This window comes from Notolabrus celidotus, chromosome 5 (genome assembly GCF_009762535.1).
Source record: "Notolabrus celidotus isolate fNotCel1 chromosome 5, fNotCel1.pri, whole genome shotgun sequence".
NCBI classification, from domain to species: Eukaryota; Metazoa; Chordata; class Actinopteri; order Labriformes; family Labridae; genus Notolabrus; species Notolabrus celidotus.
Window position 1 is genome coordinate 10,844,173 of NC_048276.1, and position 24,214 is coordinate 10,868,386.

General features: G+C 39.2%; 3 protein-coding genes across 3 annotated transcripts; 1 reads left to right on the forward strand and 2 right to left on the reverse strand.

Annotated features, from left to right (window-relative positions):
- The first annotated feature begins 2,906 nt into the window (after positions 1-2,906).
- On the forward strand, positions 2,907-7,284 carry layna (layilin a). Its single transcript, XM_034684096.1, has 8 exons — positions 2,907-3,011; positions 3,143-3,163; positions 3,963-4,260; positions 5,115-5,272; positions 5,351-5,395; positions 5,505-5,567; positions 5,706-5,802; positions 6,439-7,284. The coding sequence occupies exons 1-8, from the start codon at positions 2,936-2,938 to the stop codon at positions 7,136-7,138; spliced, it is 1,458 nt and encodes a 485-aa protein (XP_034539987.1). The 5' UTR covers positions 2,907-2,935; the 3' UTR covers positions 7,139-7,284.
- A 2,376-nt stretch (positions 7,285-9,660) lies between these two features.
- On the reverse strand, positions 9,661-18,196 carry alg9 (ALG9 alpha-1,2-mannosyltransferase). The gene is made up of 15 exons (XM_034684348.1): positions 17,944-18,196; positions 15,380-15,515; positions 15,133-15,267; positions 14,477-14,547; positions 14,258-14,346; positions 13,394-13,529; positions 13,214-13,301; positions 12,796-12,901; positions 11,880-12,002; positions 11,486-11,640; positions 11,256-11,385; positions 11,013-11,160; positions 10,789-10,918; positions 10,576-10,706; positions 9,661-10,423 (listed from the first exon to the last, which is right to left on the reverse strand). Exons 1-15 carry the CDS (start codon positions 18,081-18,083, stop codon positions 10,300-10,302), a joined length of 1,842 nt encoding a protein of 613 aa, XP_034540239.1. The 5' UTR covers positions 18,084-18,196; the 3' UTR covers positions 9,661-10,299.
- A 1,960-nt stretch (positions 18,197-20,156) lies between these two features.
- Positions 20,157-24,150, reverse strand: fdxacb1 (ferredoxin-fold anticodon binding domain containing 1). The gene is made up of 5 exons (XM_034684391.1): positions 23,643-24,150; positions 23,393-23,549; positions 21,867-22,070; positions 21,590-21,748; positions 20,157-21,505 (listed from the first exon to the last, which is right to left on the reverse strand). The coding sequence occupies exons 1-5, from the start codon at positions 23,818-23,820 to the stop codon at positions 20,266-20,268; spliced, it is 1,938 nt and encodes a 645-aa protein (XP_034540282.1). The 5' UTR covers positions 23,821-24,150; the 3' UTR covers positions 20,157-20,265.
- Between the last annotated feature and the right edge of the window lie 64 nt (positions 24,151-24,214).

The window sequence follows — 24,214 nt, forward strand, 5'->3', positions numbered from 1 at the left end:
TGATCAGCAGTGTCTGGATAGAGCAGCATTGATACAGACAGTATATTCAGGGCAGCCCAACCCCCACATTCACTCCCTTCTCCAAGCTACTCTCAGCATATTCCTGATGAAGCATCCTGCTGTTTAAACTCTGGCTGATCTGTCTCTTTGCGAGCCCTAAATCAACCTTATGGGCCATTTTAGAAATTACTATCATTAAGAACTGCATACATACACTTTTCCCCCATTTGTGCTAAGAAAAAAGGGTCAGGCTCACATGCATCCATGGCTTCTGCTGATCCTAACACTTGAATATCTAATTATCTGGAAGGTTTTATGAAGACTTATATATCCCTTGTTACCAAGCTGAAATGCCCAATATTAATCTACTTTATATTAACTGACATTTTTACGCTCTGTTGCTGAGAGATGATGAGAAGACTGATACCACTGTGCGCTGTAAATTCTAAGCAATCAAAAACAAGAGGGTTAGCTTACTTTAGCAGAAAGGCTTCAAACAGTAAACAGCTAGTCTAGCTTTTCCAAAGATTAAAAAAATTAAGCACATGAAAAAAATCACTTTGAGAGATTCATTTAATGGAAATAATACATATAACTGAGATCTGGTCCTGCTGAATAGCAGACTTTTTTAATCACATACTTTATTAACCTCTCTCTATGGCAAGCTGTTTTAACATTTAATATAGCTCCTCTGGATCTTCGTCATATCCTCCTAGTCAAAACAAATGATAGATGAATGATAGATATCCACATTGATAATTTTGTTGGGCAGAACTGCGAAGTACAAATGACGTCACTTTTGCTGTTCATGTGTACCTGGCTTTCAATATCAAATATCTCAACGTCATTTTTCCATCCATAATAAACATTATGGAAATCTGCAACAGCATTCTGCCCAAAGAAAAACTCACATTCTTTCATTATCTTCAGTTTAGTAAAATATTCATTTTGATAGGAAGAATGACAGTGTGGATATCTGATGCTCAATCTGATGAGGGGGAATTGAATTACAGATATCTGTAACATGTATCTCTTCTTGCTTATACATGTTAAAACAGCTTGCTATGGGAGAAATGCCATCATGGATATGTAACCTGTAATTGCTAATAGGAATGTGTTTGTTTAAATGCTAAATCTGCTTGCTATAGGAGCAAGGGCAGTGTTTTGCTAGCTTATAGTCCCTGTGAGGAACTTTCAGTTTGTGTTGATCTTGACGCCCCCTCTGGACAAAGGGGTACCTCTTTTCTAATACTGTTTTCTAATAAATAATCTCAATCTCCTTTTTTATATGCTCATCTGAATTCTTTTCCATTGTATCTTTTAAATGTCTGTAGTCTGCAGTAAATCAATTCAACTGACACTGACACAAATACAGGTATTTCTAAAAACAGATTATTCTCTCTCCATATAAAAAAACAGTACCAGGCCATTAGGCAGCTATAATATGTAATCAGTTTGTCACATCAAATACCATAGAGGAACATTGTGCTCATGCTAATTGATCATCTCTTTGGGGACACGTTTTTTTACTTCTCAAACTTGGGAAGTGTTTTCCAAAACCTCTGTTTACAGTTACCTACATTTCTGTTTACGAGGAAATGTTTGGCCAAAATATAGAGAAGAAACTACCTTTTCTAAAATATGCACATACTTGTGGATGGGGCAGAGATTACTTTTGTAAGGTTTGAACTTTAGTCTGTTATGTAACCGGCTAAAAAGCCTAGTATTTGTAGTATGTATGACTTGTGATAGACCTGGAAAATTTTTACAGAATTTAAAAGATTACGTCAAAAGTTTTGGAAATACTCACTTGCTAAGATTTAAATTAAAGATGAAATACTGTTCTACTTTTTTGCATGATGTTACATTAGCTTAGCTCAAAGACTAGAAACAGCAAAAAACAGCTAACCCAGATTGGTGGAAAGGTAAGAAAATACACCCACCAATAACTTGAAAGTTTCAAAAGCAACTCTTTAAAGCTTGTTTGTTTACTCAGAGATACAGTATACCTTGTGAGCTTTGGGTTTCATGGTGGGTAACTAACATCTATGCTTCTCCCAGAGCCTTGTCTTTTGTGCTTAAAACTAGCCAGAAGAAACTACAATATTAAATTAGCATCAACCCTTTTTGGATAAATACATTTATGCGTAACTTGGTGTGGGATCGACTGGACAAAGATGAGGTCTTGCATTTATGTACAATTGTGAGAATTTAGAAACATCAAATAACTAAAATGAATAAATAATTAACTTTCAGTTCAGTTATATCATTTGCAGAGGAATACTTAAACTCTGAGGCCAGAGGGCCTTGAAAGAGAAAATGTGCACCTTGCCCCCACTCTTGGAGTTATCTGCTAAGTTGGCTATATCTTTCTTTCTTTGTATCGAGACACAATAAGAGCAGAATGCTGCATTGTCTGGGAAAACATTTTTAAGAAATCCCTCATCGAGTTAGAGGAGATCATTTCCATGTAACACTTTTGTAATGATAATACCTAAACCTTAAGTAATAAAGGAAGGAGTGAAATCTGCCTCTTGTCAGCGTTTACGATGAGAAGCACTTGCATGATTAGATGTCTTGCGATCGATGCCGCCTCTTCTCCCGATCATTAGGACTGCTCTTAACAGATTACAGCCCCCTCCCAAACACGCTCAGTCTTTTCTCCTCCTCTTACCGCTCCTCCTTCTGTCCCACATATTCTCTTTTTATCCGGATGAAAGTGAGGCTACCTTCAAAGCAATTCTTCAGCTTTTCTTTATAACTTCAACCCTTTGGAACACTTTCTTCCACCTTTCAGCTGCAGATCCTGGTGTAAGTTTTGGATGGAGTTTATCTAGTGTTACCTGGGCTCTAAAGATGACCAGATAAACCAATAGTGGATTGGAAAAAACTAAACCAACAAACAAGTGTTGGTGACAGGCTTCAAAAAACAAAGATGGACCTGCATATATTTTTCTGTCAACTCCTGCTTCTGTTGTTTGATCCCTCTGAAGCCACAAGCCTCATTACAGGTAAGTGAAACACCCAAACTATACAGAAACACAGCAAAAAACAAAAATGCAACATAGATATAATCATGGATCTGTGTCTATTTCTCACGGCATGCCCTTCTGACCCCACATTGGATGTTTGGCCCTTGAAGCGGACATTTTTGAAGCCAGAGGTAAGTACACACACTTCTCCTAAAACAATATTTCAGTAGATTCTTTTAGTCGTGAGCCAGGTAGACAAGCTGAAAATGGGATAATGTGAACACACAATTTTGGACCCAGTTGAAAGCAAAAAAAACAACTAGATGAAGGATGAATCCTAATATAATGGAAGAGATTTGATTTTGGTGATAGACCTGAGTTGTTTAAAACATTTTTGGACAGCTATTTATTACATTGATATGGAGTTCTAGCTTTAGATTGAGAACTAGGGGACAAAAAAAGGTCCTGGGTGTGGCAAAGAGGACTACCTCAGATTTGGTGTCATTAGGTGGAGCATATTGTCAGACATCCAACATTTTTATCAGCCATGCAATCTTGGATTATTTGTAAACTGGTTTGTCATAAGGTTTGATGGACAGGTAGATCTTAGTGTCATCATCAGCATTTAAATGAAAATTGTTGTCTTTGGTATGTTTTTAATGGCCAGGTCACTCTTGAAAAAGAGGTTTTAAATCTCAATGAGTCCTTTACCTGGTTAAATCAATAAAAAAGAAAAAAAAATGTCAGCCTAGCAGTTATGCTTTGTCCATCACTTTTATAGACAGACAGAGTTGAGTGTCGTCAGCATATAAATTGAAATGATATGTTGGAATGATGTCACCCTGAGGAAGCATAAAGAGGGAGATGGGATGGGAACTAAAATTGAACCTTAACCAGCAGATGCTCTTGATATGTGAGTGAACATGTGAAAATTAAGTCATTGCACATCTGGCACATATAATCAGAGTAATCCAATGGGATTCTATGCAGGTCAACGTGTGTGCAAGGCAGGAAAAGACAAGCCATGTTACAAGCTGGCTTATTTCTCTGAGCTCCGACGAAGGCTAAACTTTGTGGAGGCCGAGCTTGCCTGCAGACGGGACGGAGGGCAGCTGCTGAGCGTGGAGTCGGAGTCCGAGCAGAAGATCATAGAGCAGCTCATCACAGAGCTCCGCCCAACTGATGGAGACTTTTGGATAGGTCTCCGGCGAAGCCATGGAAATGAGGAGAGCAGCTCAGACTGCTCCTCACAGTACTACTGGATGGACGGCAGCAAGTCGACTTTCAGGTGGGTGGCAGATAAGAGGGTAAAGAGAGGTAAAGTAAATGAAGAATGAGTGTTAGCTTGAAGTATCTTCCATGTAGAGATTGGCCGCTATTGGAGACACTGTCCCTGTTGAAAGTGACATAAGTGGTATTGAAGCACAGGTCCAACATGTTGCAAATGTGGTCTGGTGTGAAGGTGGTCCTGTTGGATAAAGTGCTGTCCTGGAGCAAACATCTCCTAATGGTACTGACTACCTCTACAGTGGGGATGCATGTGAAAAGGGAAGTGACATCATTGGAAACCATGGTTTCATTCTGATGCACTTCCCAATCCTTAACCTTATTGGTGAAATCCTTGGAGTTCTTGATGTAATGTGGAGTGTTCCCAACCATAGGAGCAAGGATGATAGCCAGGTATTTAGAGATGTTGTAAGTGACCAAGTTAATGCTGCTGCTGATTGGCCTAAGTGGGGTCCCTTCCTTGTGCACTTTGGGAGGTGAAACGTCTTCAAGAATTTCTACCAAGTCCAGTTGCCTTTTCGGATCAAGCTTTAAATTACCATGACCTGGATGACTGAAAACCTTCACAGACATACTTTGACTAATAACATCCTTACAACATACAATACAACAGCAGGTGGATATATTAGCATGAACTTATTTTGGACTGCTATAATTCATACAGACCAAAGGCCACCCTATAATAATACTTGCTAACTTGCGATTTTTGACAGTATCCAAAAAAGTTTTGGTTTTAATTCCCAGCTTCAATCGAATCAGGGTTGCACAGCTCCTTTATCTTGAATGCATTTTCCAACAATATAGAAATGTTAGCCTTGTCAAGCTTTCTGTTTATGCATAATGTGTTTGTTGTAGAAACTGGCACTGGGATGAGCCATCGTGTGGCTATGAGGTGTGTGTGGTGATGTACCACCAGCCGTCTGCTCCTCCTGGTCTAGGGGGCCTCTACATGTTCCAATGGAACGACGACAATTGTGAAACTAAAAACAACTTTATCTGCAAATACACTGGAGGTACTGCTGACACAGAGCTTTCATGTTTGATTTAAAACACACTGGAAAATAGTTGATTGTGAATAACTGTCTCCACAGAGAAGCCACAGGACCCGTCCCCTTCTCCCAATGACACTCAAACAAGTAAAACGTGCCCCCCACGACTTAAAAAAATGTTTAAACTTTTTTATTTTGTTGACATTTGGGCTCTTTGAAAATAAGTGTGGAAACATAAAGCCTGATTTTCTTTCAGATGTCTTCCCTTCATCAGTGCTTCCATGGAATCCAGGGGATCATAACCAGAATAGAAGTACAGGTTAGGTGACCCCAGATTCATGTTCAGAAAGCTTTCTCTGATAAAGAGAAGAACATTCTGACTACACTGATGCTGTCATATAAAGCTAACATGACATTCACTGAACCTAATCCCTCTGTCTATCTGCCCTTTTTTTAGCTCTGAATTTGGTTTACGTCATCATTCCCACCATTCCTCTGATACTGCTTTTATTGACGGTGATTGGAGTCTGCTGCTTCAAAGTGTGTGGCAAACGGTGAGTATTCAAAACAAAGGCAAACACTAAATGCTAAAAACATATATCAGTTTTACTAACAACTTTTAATTATCATTTAAAGCATTCCCTTCAGTCATATTTATATCTTACAATTAAAGAATATCATCACTGAGTAGATGATTTCAAGGGAGTTGAAACTCCTAGGCAGCCTACTGTTTTTGCTTTTGGTAACTGCTGAATCAACAAATAAGTTACAGTTACCAGGATGCAACCTCAGTTTGGGCTTAAATGCTTCTAAGAAATGTTAAACAGGAAGAAATACCACATTTGTGAGGGACTATTTTCAGCTATGGACAAATACATATCAATAAGTATAGCAGCAGGACAGAGTAGGTGGCACATTTTTAGAAATAACTTCATTGCCCATGTGTATCATAATGAAGAAACTTGCCACTCAGTGCAACAGTGTGGAGCATTAATGTGTTTCTGAATAACAATAAAGCTTTAGTTTATTGGATAGCAATGAAACTGTAGAACACCAGGGAATAAACCCACCATGACTTTTGTCACTTCAGACCTCTTGAATCTGCTACATCCTCAACACTCACACGGAGTGATTAGGTTCAGGAGTCTTTCTTGAGCACTGTTTGAGTTTTCTTCATTCATTCATTACAGAAGGCGAAAGGAGCAGAAATCTGAAGTGTGCCAGACAGAGCTGGGCCTTGGAGGCAGTGCACCACCAGCTGATGTCTACAATGTGATTCGCTCCCAGAAGGACGATGATCTGGTTTCAGCTCGCCCAAACATCAAAAACACCTCCTTTCTTTGCTCCTCCCCTGACACACCCACAGGTGACTACGACAACCTCGGGGGCCGGGACACAGAGAGCGGCTTTGTGACTCTTGCAAGCACAGAGAGCTGCTACCTCAACTTTGACCTTAATGATCACAGCCTGGGTCGTCGAGGAACCAGGGACTTCTATGACACCAGCCTGGGCCGCCCTGGAAAGAAGGACCTGAACTACACCGGGCAGAGAGAGTTCTATGACAGGAGTTTAGGTCGTCGTACAACAAAGAGTGAGCATTATGGCAGCAGTGTGTACGGAGACCACGGACTGTATGATGGCAGCATCAGAGGAGGGAGTGACCTTTATGACTCTAAACTGAAGCCTGGAAGTCACACAGTAAAGGCTGACCTCTATCAGACTTTCATCTCCAATGGCAGAGAGGACACCTACCAAACCAGCCTCGGGACCTATGGAAACAGAAAATCATACCAAGCCAATCTGGATTGCTACAGAAATGGTCTAAATCTGGATGGTGGAAGGAGGTACTTCAATGAGCAAGACTGGATTAACAGCAGAGAAAACTACTGATCCTTAGTCATCTCCTTTATAGTGTGTATAGCAGTCTGTGTGCCTGTAGATGAGAGAATGGCAGAAAACCTTGCACGTTACTGGCTGTGTTTGTATGTCTGTCTTGAGTCTGACGCCTCATAGGAGATTAAAACCAGGTGACAATATGCTTGAATTTTTGTTACTGGCTTAACTACTCAACTTATGGGCCCCTCAGTAGACTTGACCCATGAGGCTAGTTGTTTTTGGCAGTCTTACATAAATTATGTATAAAATCTATTTTCAAAATTAAAGTACGAGTTTACTTAAATTACAAAAAGCATTTTTTCACTTATTCTAAAAAGTGTAAGGCTGTGTAAATATTTTGCGTTTTCTTTAAGTAACAATCATACTTATTATTATGAAATCAGAACAACCTGCATGGCTAGATGTTGCAGCACTACAGTCAAATGGGTGGAAAAGTTATTTTGTATTTGCCCAAATGTACACTTTAAAAGCCTTTTGAGATAAGATAACTAATAAGAACTCCATGGATTCTCGCGTGCCTCATGTGTCGTCCCCTGAGCGTGGATTGTTATAAGTTTAATACAACACCCTGTGAGCACAAACCAGGAATCTAACATCAAATACATTGACATCAGGTCTGAACATCAAAAATACTGTCACAGCATCAGTGTGAAAACTTGTTTTTGTTTTCTGATTTTATAAATTGTTTATTTTAGGTGTGAGGGTAGGACAGAAGAGATAATTGTGATGGTATTGCTCTAAAGTAATTTATCAGCTGCAGTCAAAATCCAGTCAATACAGAGATGCAATTTCAAAATGTTTCAATGTTATGATCATACAAAAATCATAAACATGGGGGTATCATGGGCCTGTGATGGTAATAAGAAGGCACAGAGACATCAGGAGGGAGGTTTTTAGAAGTTCTTTACAGAGAAAGGAAAAAGAAGACTGCGCATGCACAAACATTTAGGCTATGAAACTTTGACGACGGCGGCAGAGAGACCCCTCGATGTTGATTAATATCTGATGGGATTGTAGCAGTCAATAAACCACTTGGCCAATAGTAGTGAGTGATGACCTCGAGCAGACTATGTTGTGGGAGGAAATCCAACTGCTGGCAATCCCTGCCTTGTGTGGGTGACTGTGATGACCTGCAGTAGATTTATCTTAGCCCCAATATGTATATTAAACAAAGTGAAAAGTTTTAATGTATGTGACTGTGAGACAACTTTGTGACAGAAGCTGGATTTCCCATTGAAATCTGGTCTAAACATAATTGTTAACTCATCGTCTACAAATAGACTTTGAAATAACTGTCACTTCTTTAAATGCGTTTTCACAGTTTTTTCAACAGCTATCTTTTAGACATTATTTCAATGGAAAACTGTCCACTGAGCAAGCTGGATTTAAAAAGAAGGGTTTTTAACAGACCTCTGCTGTGGCTGCTTGGGGCTACTTTAGTATACATAAGAATAACACACCTGATTATGAGACTGCTGATGGCTGTTGGTTAGTATTGTGGGTAATGCAGGTGCCAGAGAAGGAAGAACGTATCAAGAAAAAGCAGTGTTTTTGGTTCTGCTGCACCAACTTTAATCCCGTTTTAAAAACTGATCATCGTTACAAATTGGAAATAGGATCATTTCTCTGTTCGTTTATGAGACCCATCATGTCATGATGAGCTGTAACATTGTACATCTAACTTTTCTAGACGAATTACCTCAAACAAATGCAAACACAGGAAACCTGGGAGGCTTCAGAGGCAGCTGATACACAAGCTTTGCTGAGGATAGGCCTTTTAGAAAGCTAAAAACAACCCTACACTCACAATGAAGTTCATCAGATAACTTCCATGTTATCTTTCCTTTTCCTTTATATACTGCAGTTACCATTATAATTACATTTATAATGATGATGTGATATTTACAGTAAAACTCTCTGAGTGTGTGGTAGTGTGTGTACAGCCTGTTTGCATGGCGTTGTATTACTGCCCTTGCTTGTTAAGACAACTAGTACAATTTCTGACTGTCGTGTTTATTGTGCCTGAAAGTTCTTTATAATCACACCAAAGTTGACCTGACATAAACAGGCTACCTCCAACAGATTAAAACACAAATACTGACTGAGTAAATCAGCACTGCAAGAATGTTTTTGATATGGCTTTATACGACGACACATCCAGAACTATGAAGGAATTTCTTAAATATACATGTTACCTTATTATTGATGTCATGCTGTTTGCTGTCGAGTGAATCTATGATATCCTAAACAAAGCAAGTGGAAACGTGAATCCAGCTCGAGTGCCTGCAGCCTGACCACAGTATTGGCATGTTATTGAAGAGAATGATAAAGTATAACATTATTATTATTTATTCTGGATGCATTCTGTCTTGAAAGCTCTCCTGTAATTGAGAGTGGTTTGTATGTTTGTTACAAGAGAAAGTCCTCCAATAAAAAGAGATTTAAATGTGATTGAATCCGTCTGTGACAGCAGGGACTTTACAGTCCCCATATAAATAATAAAAACAACAGTAAAGTTGTTTCAGCATTAAATCATGTTTTATTAACATTCCAAGTTAAATTAACAACACAACTTCACTTTCATTCATTTCCACCACTCACACTCAACAGATCACACAAAAACACACTGTTCAAGTGCAAACAGCACTACAAGATTTTTGATTCACTGCAGATTTGGTTTTTTTTCAGTTCAGGCCAAATTTTCATGGCAAGTATGAAAAAGACCACACTGGTATTTCTGGGATGAGCCTGTCCTCAGATAAATGCATTTCGAATCTTGTAATGTGCATCAAAAGTAAAACACTCATTTACACACAGACAAAAAAATCACATTCACACACTGAGATAAAATGTTTGACACACAGGTCCAGCTGATACCTGCCAAGCCAACCTACACACGGACAGTTTTCTGTTCCCACACACACACACACACATATACGCGCACACACAAGTCCAGAAACAGACGTAAAGTCCTTAAAGGGTCTGATATCTTGAAACGTTTCATCATACAGTAAAACACATGCATACACGCATGTCCAACAATCATATACACATTAAGACACAAACACACACACGCACACGCACACACACACACACAAATACCAGCTGCTTTGAGGGGAAGTGATTGATTCCTGGTGCACTTTAAGGTTCAAAGGTCAGCCATGGGTTCTTTTACGAGTTTGCTTTTGCCGCCGTGGTTTCAATATGACGTAGCGTCTGTAGGTTGTGTGATGGTCTGATAAAAATGGGATGTAGAACGCTCTTAAGAGACGAGATGATCTGTGGGACAAAAATGGTTTATAAGTAGCTGCAAGTAAGGTTCTTTTAAGCCTTTAAATACACAGTTCTAACAAATGTTTTCATATTCTCAAAGGATGTGGAGCTATCATTTCTCCAATCTATTTTCTGTAAATGGTGCATTTGGGAAATACCTTGATGCTTGGATGAAAGGCTTATAGGCGATGACGTTCCACTCTTCTTTGTTGGCAGAATAATTTGGCTCAAGTGGCGTCTCTTCATCTATGTCAAGGTCTACTAAAAAGTGGCACTGCCGTAAATCCACCTACCCAATGTAGAAAGTTTTCAGTTAAAATTGAACTAGGATAAACCAAAAGCTCAAATGTACATGTATCAAAGAGACTCACATATCTGGTTGGCTCCTCCAGGTTCTGGTCGTTCATATTAGCTGGGACAGTCTGTGTGGCCAGAGGACCAGATGCATAAGGTTGAGGCAGTTGCCCTTTAAATTCAGACTGAATGAAGTGCAGCTGCCAGCTGGAAAATATAAGAAGAAAGTTTCAGTGAGTGCCACAGCTGAATCTATTGATGGTTAGACGTTGTAGAGCCGTTGAATATCCTGGATACTGACTTGCGTGGTAAAAGAAAGCTGCTTGGAAAGCGGTACCACTCTTTGCCCACACACACAGTCACAGGTCTGCCTTCAGGGATGGCGTGAAGAGTCGGGTCCTTGGCGATGCGGTGGAACTCTGGGTACAGGTCCAGAGGGGCGTGGTAGCCTGTAGACAAAGAAAAAAAAAAGTTTCTTTTCACCCATGTTGAATTGTTGCCTGGCACAGGAATGCAGTAAAGTATTGTCTGCATTGACACAGACCTCTGAAGAGGGCGACTGAGCGAGACAGTGACAGCACTGAGAAGATCACAACTGCACTTAGGGCCAACCAGTTTGAGGAGATGGTGTAGTGCTCCAGTCGATACCGCTGAAACAGGAAGTGGTAGCATTTCTGCACAAAAAAAAAAAAGGTATGTAAATAAGAAGATAAGAATACAGATTAAACAAACAGACACAGACCACTGCCCAAATGGGATGACTGCAAAACATACCTGTAGCGAGGAGAGGGCTACTGCTCCACAAAGGCAGATTAGAGGGTAGATGGGAAAGAGAAAACGCTCCTCTTTATGGGGTCTGGTGAAGAAAACCAACATCCATATATACATGGGAGACAGAGTCAGCCAGTATGGACGGCCCAGGTTCTGCACTGCAGAAAACAAGAGCAGACAAGTACATGGAATCACAAGTGGAACTGCTTTAGAAGTAACATCACAGCAAAGTAAACTCTCATTATATTTGTGGGATTATATTTTGTTTTGTCTTTATTGGCCACTTTATAATGTTGCATAACAAACACACTTTGACCGAGGGGGACTGTGGTACTGCATCGTATCATTGGCTTGCTGTACTATTGTGTTTAAAAGTTTGAAAGCACACAGTCCTCACCATTGAACCTGTGTAACAGTGTCTCCATGAGGGCAGTGAGTGGCAGAGAAAACAGTGCCAGAGCAAACACCAGGTTGAAGTTCAGGATCCCATTTACAAAGTAGAAATGCCAAGGTTCTGTACCTGAAAATCACACAACACACCACATGTTACAGCACATACAGTGATTACTGCCATGAAAAAAGGCTGAGTGTAAATATCTCAAGATTTATGGTTAGAGTAAAAATGAAGAAGGGATGGTAAGACATTTATTGTTATAGATAAAACTTGTAATGTTTTTGGAGTTTTGAGCTGAAAGGTTGTATGACTATTCTGTGTATGGTGATGTTATGCCCTCTAGTGTCTAATACAAACAGTGCAGCTTTTAAAAGGTCATATTTCAATTTAACCTGCATTTGCTTCATTGCATTTCATTAAAATTAAATTAAAGACCCATCTATTTAGTCTGGCTTTTATGTAGAATTTTTTATTACTTCTTTTATTTTATCATTTTAATGTCACATTGTGTTATCCTTTATTTTTTTTCTTATATAAAAATAGTTTAATATTGTATTGTTTTACTTATTAACTCTTCAATTTGTATTATCATTGTCTCAACTATTTATGTTTTATCTTCAATGAATCAATTTATTTAATATTTCTCTGTTGTTTTTATACCAATTTTAAAGCAATTGGTGTGCTGTCATTAAGAGAGTAGAATTTAAAGCACAGATTCTTATGGTTTGTTTAAATGTGCTTATATAAAGCATATTATAACTGATGTTGTGAATTATATTGAATGTTAAAAAATGTAAAATTGTAAAAAGGACTTCATGCTATATAAAAAACGTGTCACTTTTGAGTTCTAGTTTGTGGGTGACATTTTCCAATATGATATGAACTGACACATTTGATGATGTATGCTTTTTTACATTACCATACAAATCAGGTCCATGTGGTGTGAAGACATTATACAGCAGAATATTGAGTGGAGCAATGACCAGTTTGCCATAAAAGAAAGAGTCCACTGCCACCAGGGGTACCTGGGAAAGACACAGGAGATAAAAACCACTATCTATAGATACATAAACATTCCATAATATAATCCATGAGGATTACCAACCATATATTCAGTGCTGGTGTTAAATCAGGACAAAGTCATTGTCATATCATGATTTTTTTGTGACAAGTGAAAAAGAAACAACAAAAAAAGTATCTTGTTATGTGACTACGTTAATGATTAACTGTCTCACCTCGCTGTACAAACAGCAGCTGTGTCACTGTAAACAATTCACATGCACCTTTGTCCTTTAATGTGCAAATTTAAATGCATTTGTTTTCATAAATGTTCTCACCAGCAGCAGAAGCAAAGCAACAGCTGACCAGATGATGAAACTTTTCCACTGCTTCTTTATCACAAGCAGGTCGAAGGCGATGGGAACTCTGCAGAGGACAGAAATAATAACACATTTTGACATGTCTCGTCTAAAAGCAAAAGTTTTTTTTTACAAACAGGCTTCATTTTTTAATCATACCCAATCAGAGCAGAAAACGGCCATCCAACAATGGCTCCAGCAGCTACACCGATGATGGCTAATGGAGTTGAGTCCTGAAACCATCCTGTCATGGCAACCAGTGTTGTGTACATACAGAAAGAGGATGGCAGGAAGGCTGAGGGGAGAAAACAGAGATGTCCTGATCACATATATTTATAAGTCACAAACTTGTCACAGTCAAATCGTTATTTATCCAGGCATCATAGAAACATGGGAACAATGTTAACGTAGTTCAGCAAGGTTTTTACAAACAAGAAATGCAAATGTATCCTTGGGACTGTTCACACTGCATCTCTGATCTATGTTTTATTCAGTTACCAGATCTGGTAATCAAAGAGGCAACAAGATCAATTGATTGATAGCAAAAGATAAATCTAGTTGAGTCATATCCAAGCGGTAACATTCGGTCTTAAAATACAAGCCCATGCAGAAGTGCCTAAAACTGCAGTTCATCAAGTGTCCACTTGAGGCTGGCTGCAGAAACAGCCAACATACACACCCATTCAAAAGAGATTATCTTTACAGCAATAATGAACATTTTTACAGCCTGGTTCAAAAAACGGTTTAGGTATTGGCACACACTGTACGGGGGTGAATTTTTTTATAACTCATTATTTTTTAAGATATTAAACTTACAAGTTTTGCCCCAGTTAAGGAAATGCCTGCCTTGATTGACAGGCGGGCACCCTGTGGCTATTAGTGAAAAGGCTAAAAGCCCGTCTCTTTACCTCACACTAGCTCGGACAAAGAGACTACTTCCTTTTTTTATACAGTCTATGGTCATATCAAAATGAATTTGACATAAAAAAAATATGAAAAGTGAGCCATGTAAATCTGACCAACCTGCAGACGAGCAGAACATTCCCGTGCTCAGGACGAGAAACGCCAACATCAGACGACCAACATGTAAACCAAACTTCTTACACACTGCCCTGCGTCACATCCAAACAGAGCAAAAGGTTAAATCCTTTATCATATATATGAAACTATGAATAAAGACATCCAAATGTAATCGATAGCTCCTAGGATGCCTACTTGCATTTAAGAGGGATATTAACTCACTTGTAGAAATAGAGTTCACAGACACAGCAGGAGAATGCTAAGACACATCGGACAAAGTAGAACACCAAAACCTGCAACAGAACAAAAAACAAGTCTAAAACTTCTGTAACACTGCTTTGTGTGTGCTTGTACATGAGTGAATGTTTGGGTTTTGAGCTGCCACTTTGTCCTGTGTGGTTCTCAAGAGGCAACTTCCGGTCTAAAAATATGAGTCCAATGCGGAAGTGTTAAAAACTGCAGTTCATGGAGGATCTGCTTGAGGCTGGCTCCGGAAGTACCAGAAACCACATACACACCAATTAAAAAAAGACGATCTTTACAGCAGAAATAAACATGTTTACAGCTAGGTACAAAAGACAAGTGTAGTCTAGATAGCTCATTTCTTGATCGGCACACACTGTACAGGGGATGAATGTTTTTCTAACGTGGTACTTTCAAAGATAATGAGATCACAAGTCTTCCAATGAGAGGCACAGCTGACTTGATTGACAGTCTATGGTGGTTCTCCAAAAGTCATTACAAAAATGCAACAAGAAGCAGCTTCAGTTTAGTTTAGAGGAAACACTTTCCGTTTAGTGGCAGCAGAGAGACACAAGCTGCTATGCTGAGGGTAAACAAAACAATACCTATAAAAATGACAAGTTTGGAATAGTTACCTTATTTGTCTGCAGAACATGGGCATGCAGACAAGCAGGGAGAGCGTGTAACCATAAGTAGGCATATGACCTGATGGCGTACAATGGAGAATATTCCCACGTTTGCATTCCTGTGCCGTACAACAGGTAATGCATCTGTCAAGACAAGTTATGATGACATTTACAGACGTGAAGAGTACAAAAAAACAGAGAATTTGAAAGGTGAAGTTGTTCTTCAGGATTCAGGTCAGTGGTGATTAGGACTCACGGGCTCCCAGTAATTGAAGGTCTCATCGCAGTCTGAGATGTTGCTGAGCAAAGCTGCGCAGAAACGTGCAGAGAGCAGGCACTTAAACGCAGTCGAACCTTCTGGAGCCCATACCTGCCCTCCACGACTTACTGACCTATCCAAAAGGGAAAGAGATGAGCAAAAGTTATACTCTCCTCATTACTCATCACAATAAAATGTATGAACAAAACATACGAAAACCTGAAAAAGACTGTGCTTTTTCATAATACACTTTGAAAAAGACCAAACTATTATGTTATATATTGGTATTTTCCCCCGTTTTAGTTATACCAGTTTGTTTTATCCAAATACTGTTTCGCTTGTGCTACTTCTTTTTTAGTCTTGTGCCATGTTCTTCCTTACACAATGTTCACTGCAGCCCCTCATTATGAGGAGCTGGTTTTGTTTTGCTGTATTGTGTCTTAGTGTGCATGATTGTATATGTGTTGGACCCCAGGAAGAATAGCTGATGCTTGTACTTGTGCTAATGGGGATCCTAATAAAGAAAAAAAACAATCAAAAAAAAGGCAAGGCAACAAAATATATTATGAAACTTAAATGCATTGCCAATACCACTTGTAGTTTTATAGTGTCTAGTGTCACTGTGGGTGAATTTCTACAGACTTCATTAAAAAAAAACGATCCACCTCTGTGTTTAAAATTTAAGGTTTCTGTAGGGACCTACACGCATTGTGCCTGGTTCTACCCTACAATCCAAGCATATTGGGTTGACATATTCCAAGATATGGAAAAAATTCTTGGTGTGACTTTGTGCATGAATCCTGTCACTCTTCTCCTGGGTTATCAATGTCAAAATGCTACTGTTGGTACTTGCTCTGGCAGACTGTATGATATTCTTACATATGCTGCCAGGAAGAATATATCCATGTCATGGATAAGTGGAAAAACACGTTCTAAGGCTAACTAGCACAAGATAATGGGACTGTTATTGGGACCCCCTTGAAAACGAGATGCTGCATCTCAAGGGGCGATCCTATGATAAATAAATTACATATTACAAATAATCTTGAAGTGTTTTCCTGTTGAGTACTTAACTTGTTTGCTTCACTCCAAAAAAAGGACAATTCATGCAAATATGGACCCTGTATCTCCGCTGCTAAAACTCTACTGTGGCTTCGACTCTTGAAAGTATTATGCTTGACTAACTCTGGATGCTGCCATCATTTTGGGAGGAAGGAGGAAAAAGAAAAAAAAAAACAATACTAATAATCTGCTGATGTGTTGTAAGCTTTTGTTTTGTTTTCATATCTGCCCCGTCACTCTGGAATGACCTGCCGGAGGAGATCAGGCAAGCCACATCTTTGTCCTCTTTCAAATCTCTTTTAAAAACACACTTTTTTAAATGTGCTTTTATTTCTTAACTCATCACTGACTTTTTAATTTCTGCATGGTTTTTATTATTGTTTTTACTTCACTAATTTTAGCTCTCCTTACCTTTGTCATGTGCTTTGGTGTTTTCACTCGCTATGTCTTGCAGTCTGTAAAGCACTTTGTAAACATGTTTTTAAAAGGTGCTATATAAATAAAATGTATATATATGTATATGTATATATTTTTTCTTTATTATTTATGATGGATGTGCAGACCAATGTTGTGCAAGCTTTTTGACATAGAGTGGTCTAGACCTCCTATGTTTGTAAAAGCGTCTTGAGAAAACGTTTGTTGTGATTTGGCGCCATACTAATAAAGATTGATTGATTGATTGATTGATTGATTGATTGGTTGATTTTGTTCCTGTTATTGGTGGAAAAGAAAAAAAAAACTCTAAATATATTTTGAAAAAAAAACCCCAATGACATAATCAGTTGTTTCACACTACAACATCAGCAAAGATAATGCTGTTTCACTCCTATTTCCTGTCAGTGTCCATTATAATGACCTCTCAGATATGAGGACAGCTGTGTGCTCAGCAGTATTTGATTACCACTTCATTAGTGTTGCTAGTTACTGTGATAGTTTCTGGCTGTGTTTCCTCCTGCTCACACCCATCGTTAGGATTAGTTAGATTAGTGGCTCAGCTGCAGCTTAGCATTAATCCTTAGGTTAGGTTTGTTATGACACGTCACCTATATAGAAGTGTCTAAAATTAACTAATTATTAATTACAGAAGTAGACAAAATCTAAATAAATAACCCCTGCTGCAAATAAGCCTTCGTGTGACAGCTGAATATGTTGATCCGCTTGTCATAGCATGTAAAGTCATGTGTTATGAATCTGGCACAGGTTCAGATGAGGGGAATGAATGAAGCTGAGCAGGTAGCTTCACTGTTTAATAACAAACCCTGCAGCTAGTGAGTTAATGGTGATTCTGCAGCCATTATATCTTAAACTGTTAGAACCAGGAAGTGCAGAGGCTTGTTTGGTAGACCTCATCTATCGCTGTTATGATCAAAACTTCATTATAGCATCACAGTAGCTTTTAGCCTCCTAGCTCCCCCCCGACTCAGCCTGACAGTCAGACCCGGGGATGGAGCTCATATCCCCGGTGTGACTCGGGTCTCTTCCCCCGGCTCATTACTCACTCTTGCCGAGTCTCTGTAGTTTTGCTGTCATCGGCGGCTTTCTCCTCTTTCGGTAGCCGAGCATCGCTGGGGACACTCACGTTGTTTCCATCTTGTCTGCTGCCTCGTCTGGTCCGCTGCCGAAGCGCCTTGGCCGCCATGTTTTCCGATGATGCTCCCGAGTCGGACTTCGTTCATTATCGGGTCCGATCATTGACCAGACTGACGGCTACATGCTGAGAGCTGGAGACAATGCGGAAGTGACAAAGGGGCGTGGTCGCACTAGGCGACAGACGAGCGTTGTTAGCTATCTGTCAGGTGTATGTTCAGTTACTTAAATTAACCTAGTTGCCAGCTATTATCACAGTACCTTACTAATACCTTACTAAGCCCAGCTGTCTGCTAGTTATCACCTCAGTTACACAACTTTACTTTACTATCTATTCATCAGATAGAAGTGTACATAGTGTGTATATACATCTGTAATATTTGCTATATTTTGTTTTATTCTATTTGATTTTTTCTATCTTATTTTATTTTGTACCTTTATTATTTTTCTTGCTTTTGGAAACATTGGAACAAATGCCTTTTTATGCTCTGATCAAAATGAATGTGTAAACTGTGGTCATATGATCTTTTTATTTCTTGCTGGACATGTATTTTACTTATTTCTAGTCTTTTATATTACTCTTGTGCTGATATGGACCTATGGATCTGAAATAAAGTCTATCTATCTATTTATCTATCTATCTATCTATCTATCTATCTATCTATCTATCTATCTATCTATCTATCTATCTATCTATCTATCTATCTATCTATCTATCTATCTATCATTACTATAATAATAATAATTATAATTATAATTATAATTATTATTATTATTATTATTATTATTATTATATTTTCAACTATGTAAGTACACTTGTTGTATTCCTCTGTCCAGTGTTGTAAGCTGCTGGAACACAATAATTTATCCCAATGGTGGATCAATAAAGTATAGCTTATCTTACTTCATGTTGGTTGTGTTATTCTCTTCTTAAAACTCACTTTTATAGACTTGCTTTTATGCGTCTTCTTACTACTTTTAATATCATTTTACTTTTAATCCCATCTTATTTTCCTTTAACTGTTTTACTCTATCAATATCTCATTTGCTGCCTTTACTGCCTTTATTCATCTTGATTTATTTATTTCTTTTTAATGCTTTTATCTCTTTTTATGTCTTTACCTTTCGTTATTGTCTTTTAGCTTCTTGGCTTTCATTTATTGTATTTTAATTTCTTTCATCACTTTTGATCTATATTGATGATTTTATCTCTGTACTGCTTTTTTCACCTTATTGCTTTTACTCCTTTTAGTGCTTTATTCCCTTTTATTGCTTGTAGCCCCTTTTTATTCATTCTTTCCTTTTATATTTTTCATCCTCTTACTTTCTTTGTCCCTTTGGTCTCAGTACATACGGTCGGATTCTTGGGTTGCCTGTGATGTCACGTCAAATTTTTGTTTGGGTCTTTTGTGTTTATTTTCTTGATGTCTGATTTTAATTTGGGTTTAAGCTGTCTCTGCTGTTTATTTTTCTTTGTTTTTTATGAGCCCTGTTGCTTGTCAAGCAAGTTTGTAAACCATGGTTTTTAAAAGGTGCTATATAAATAGAGGTATTATTATCATTTTTGTATAATAATACCTTTTCACGTAAGTATAGAACATTTTTTTTACTTTTTGATTTTAATAGCTATCAGCAGACTCACCAAGAGGCCTGTGCTCAAGCATTTTGTCAAGTGAAATTGTAGTCCTATTTTAAAGAAAATTTGGATTTGTTTGGTAATGAAATAACCAAACTATTTGCAATCCTACACTGATGAACATTATCCTAAGATTGCTCAATTATTTTCTCAAACGGGCCCCCCCAAAGTGGTGAATCTCCTCCTGCTTTTAATTCTAAGAGACTGGGCTTCTCTGAAATGCCTCTTTTTATTCCCAGTCATGTGACTAACCTGTTGCAAATTTACTTGATAAGTTGAGAGCAGTACCTCCAGTTGTTTTTTACCTAACTACTTCAGTGCTTTGTTTATCCCTGTCCCTGTTTTCAAAAATGCTGCTGGAATCAGGTTTGAAATGTGCATCTATTTTATTAAACAACAAACTTTCCATTTTTAAGATTTGATATGTTGTTTTTGAACTATAGAGTTAAATATAGGCATTACATTATGTTTGAATGACGAGACCATCGGTTTCTTTATTCACATTCTTTATTTCACATTCAATAACACACAACAGTAAACAATGCCTCAACTACTGTAAACACTCTTCACATACATTTTCTTATGTTATACAATACAGCTATCTGATATTAACTTGTAATTGGGAGGAAAGTAAGGATTCCAGCTGCTGATGAAACTGGAGCGCTTGTCTGTGTGACAGAGCATGCGCGTGTGAGCGGTAGGTGAGTCTGTAGCAGTAACTGGTCTGGCTCAGGTCAGGATGAGAGAACCTGTCGATGAGTTTAACCTGCTCCACGGTCCCACGACTGGCCTCTCGGACCACAGCGTGGAACTTCCTCTCCTCCCATATCGGCCCCGTCCAGAAGCTGATGTCAAAGCTGAAGTGCTCAGGGAACAGGGAGAATGGCTGAAAGGGTTCGCCTGGCAGCGGGCATAGTGCAAACTGTTTTAAGAAGCGCTCGTCATGAGACCACAGGATCCGCCAATCAGGGAGTGAGAAGAGGAGCACAGCGAGGAGGTCCAAATTTAGAGACACGGTGATGCTGTTATGGCTTGTGTTGTTGGATGCTTTTCCCTCAAAGACCCTTCCAACCAAACCCATTGGTGCTGCTGTCAGACGCAGACCCTGCTTTTCTGTGATGAGGGAAACCCCATAGGGAACGAGGAGTGTTTCCAGCCTTTCTCCAAGCAGTTTGATTGGCTCACAGTCTGCCGGGAAAATGCCTGTGATTAGGAGCTCATGAAATGCCGGCAGAGCCCAGAGGCTAATGTGCATGTTCTTGAACACTAGGCCACTAATGCCAAATAAAAAGCTGGTGACACCATTACAGTCCCCACAGGGCCCCTCCTTATCATGTTGTTCAACATTTATATTACTCTCTGCACACTCAACATGACCCTCTGCATTCGTAATCCACTCTTCTTTCTTAGTTGGAAGCAATTCCATCTGAGGGATCAGGGATGGACGCAGCAGAAAAACACCACTTTCCTCATCGGGGTCAACATCGACAGAGCATGCAGACATTAAGCTCTCAAGTCCTTTGCTCCTCACTCTGTCAGCTTTATGTGAGGTTACACATATAGTTGAAGAGGCATTCTGTGTGTTTGCCTGTCCCTGAAGTGAATCTGTCTCTTTGTCTATGGGGGCGTCCGCATCCGGGCTGAGGTCTTTCTGAATAAGGTTAATCCAGTAGCAGTGGGCACTGTCTACGTCACGACTCGCTTGCAGCTGTTTGGCTGTGAGGAGGAATGGAATGGTCTCTGTTGTCATAGAGACCGACCACTTTTCTGTGAGACCTTTGATAATATAATCTTGCACCAACCTGACTGGGTGGACAGAGCCTGAGCAGAGAAATCCCCTGATGAAAGAGAAGAGACAGCAGGCATAAGTGGATGTATCATGCATTTGTGTTGGCATTACGAGAGTGTCTGTGTTACTGTACCTGAATATGTAATCACTGAGCTCAGCAGGTATGTTGTACTGGACTCTCTCCCCCTCAACCACCTCTTCTACTGTAAGTATCTGAGCAGAGGTGTAGGGGATGCTGCGAATGAACACGTGGACTAAAGCCTTCTCCACATGAAAGCCCTTATCCTGGCTCCTGTACAACAGCAACACCACCGTTATATGACAGCAATATGCAAACACTTACACCAACGCACAGGGACACAAAGAGCTGCTTCTATTTGTACACTGCAACACTCACCTTCGCTCCTTACCTGTATCCGGTGCACTTGTAGCTCTGGTATTTCTCGCTCTCAAAAGGTCGGACGTCATTAAGGATCAGGTGTGCCTCTGCTGCCATGGCAGCCACCTGCCAGCTGTTGTGCCACTCTCGCTTCGGGTGGTCGACTGGTGTCCCACCCTGCCCGTTGCACAAGGACACATGAACCTCTCCATCTTCAGCCAGCAGCTCAACACAACTGGAAGGACAGAAATACAACAAAACACACATCACTGAATCATGCTATATTACATCTTGCAGACTGCACATACAGTATAGACAGCTAACAATGCATACACATACAAGACCATGCACTTTATTTATTATAAGTCATCTGGTCTCCTTACAATTCAATATGTTTTCCTTTGCACCTGCAAAGAGCATGATTCATATATGGACTTTCAATGATGTTGGTCACTGAAAGTTTCATCCAAAAGGCAACTTGGTTACAGTTATTGAAGACATTTTCATTCTTACTAAAATATTACTTCAGATGTGATCTGCTTGTCATTTCAGTTTTTAGTGTAGAGAAATAAAATTACATTTTATCAACTTCTATTTACATAAGAGTTTTATATTCAGTCTAACTGCCTTGTTTGGGTTTGATGTCCTAGTTTTGAGCCTATTGTCTTTTTCTAATTGTTCTGTGTTTTATCTTTATCAAGAGCGACTTAGACCAACATCGTTCACCAACAGGCCAATGAAGCTTAATAGGTGCTCCTGATAACTTCATGAAAGGTGGAATGGCAAACTTGAGTTTGAATATAGAAGAATGTACATTAGGAGCAAGAAATCATTAGTCCTCATAACAATCTGAGATTTTGCTAGGATACAAACAAAAAAAAGGGAAAAATACTGACTTTTTGGTGAAAGTATAAACTGCAAAATATGTCAATATTTTGGTTATTTTTAGTCCCAAATGTTGAAGAAAATTATTTTACACTTTTTTCCCCACATTCCCTCATTTGCTCCTTTTGTCTTTGCGTTGCTGCAACACCTGAATTTCCCCTCTAGGGATCAATAAAGGAGTATCTTATCTTTACACCAATTTATATATAAATCAAATTAAGACAGATGAAAATGCGGTATATTTAAGCCAGCGATGGTGATACCTGAGGAAGAAGTTTTTGAGAAGGTCTCTGATAATTTGGAGTGGCAAACTTTTTTGAGTTTGAATATAAAGAAATACACAAAGAGAGCAAGACATCATTAGCTATTATAATAATAAGAGTTTTTTGTATTGATAAAATGAAAAAATAAAGCTTTAACTAACAGTCTTACTCTGAGGAAAAAGTGAGCTAGGACATAAATCAAAAAAATTAAAACAAAATTTTTGGTCAAAGTGTGAACTGCAAAGAATGTCAGATTGGGTTCTTTTTAGTCCCAAATGTTGCAGAAAATTATCTTACACTTCCTTTTTGTCTTTGAGTTGCTGCAACACCTGAATTTTCCCTCTGGGGATCAATAAAGGAGTATCTTATCTTTGCACCAATTCATATATAAAGTCATCGATGGTGATACCTGAGGAAGAAGTTTTTGAGAAGGTCCCTGTTCTTTTTGACCCCACTCTTCCTCCCGCAGTGAGGGAAGTTGAACACCACACGGTCAAACACACGACCCTGGAGAGAGGTACAGTCCCCCAGCTTTGTGCAGTCCACATTGAAAAGTACTGTTCCTCCTGAACAAATAACACATACGAAAAAGTTAAAGAAAAAACTTCAGTCACATAATATCAATCTCTCTATATGGACAGGAAATAAAGAGGCCGTACCTGAGTCCTTGATAATCTGGATGTTGGTGGCAGCTCTTTCGTGTCGCAGTGCCTCCTCCTGAGGCTGCAGACAAGTGGCTGTCACGCTAGTTTCTGTTCCACTGTAAAACTGAGTCACAGAGGCAGAGAACGAAAAGTTCCCCTCTCCTACTAGCAACATGGACAGCGAAGGAGACATGTTCAACAGGAAAGGACAGGAGGCAACACACAGAACTAAAATCCCTGGAAGGCTGCCCCAAACGAAACGAAGAGGAACGCGTGGGAGTGAAAATGACCACCTTCTGCTTCCCTCATCACGATCTAATACGACTCTGTATTTAAGTTAGTATCATCGATAAGCTGTGTGTGAGACTAGCTCAGATTATTAATGAAAATTAAATGTTCTGTAATGTAGAAAAGAGCCGTTGACCTTCTAATGCTCCCCGGCGCTGCGGTACATCAAAGCCGAACAATGTGATCACCTGTAGAAGCTTGCGTTGAATGCTGTGTCGCACATACAGTAGTCCGGGTAGAAACAAAACTCCGTTACCTTTAAACTGCATACCAGAGCATTCTTAATCCCCGTACTGGAC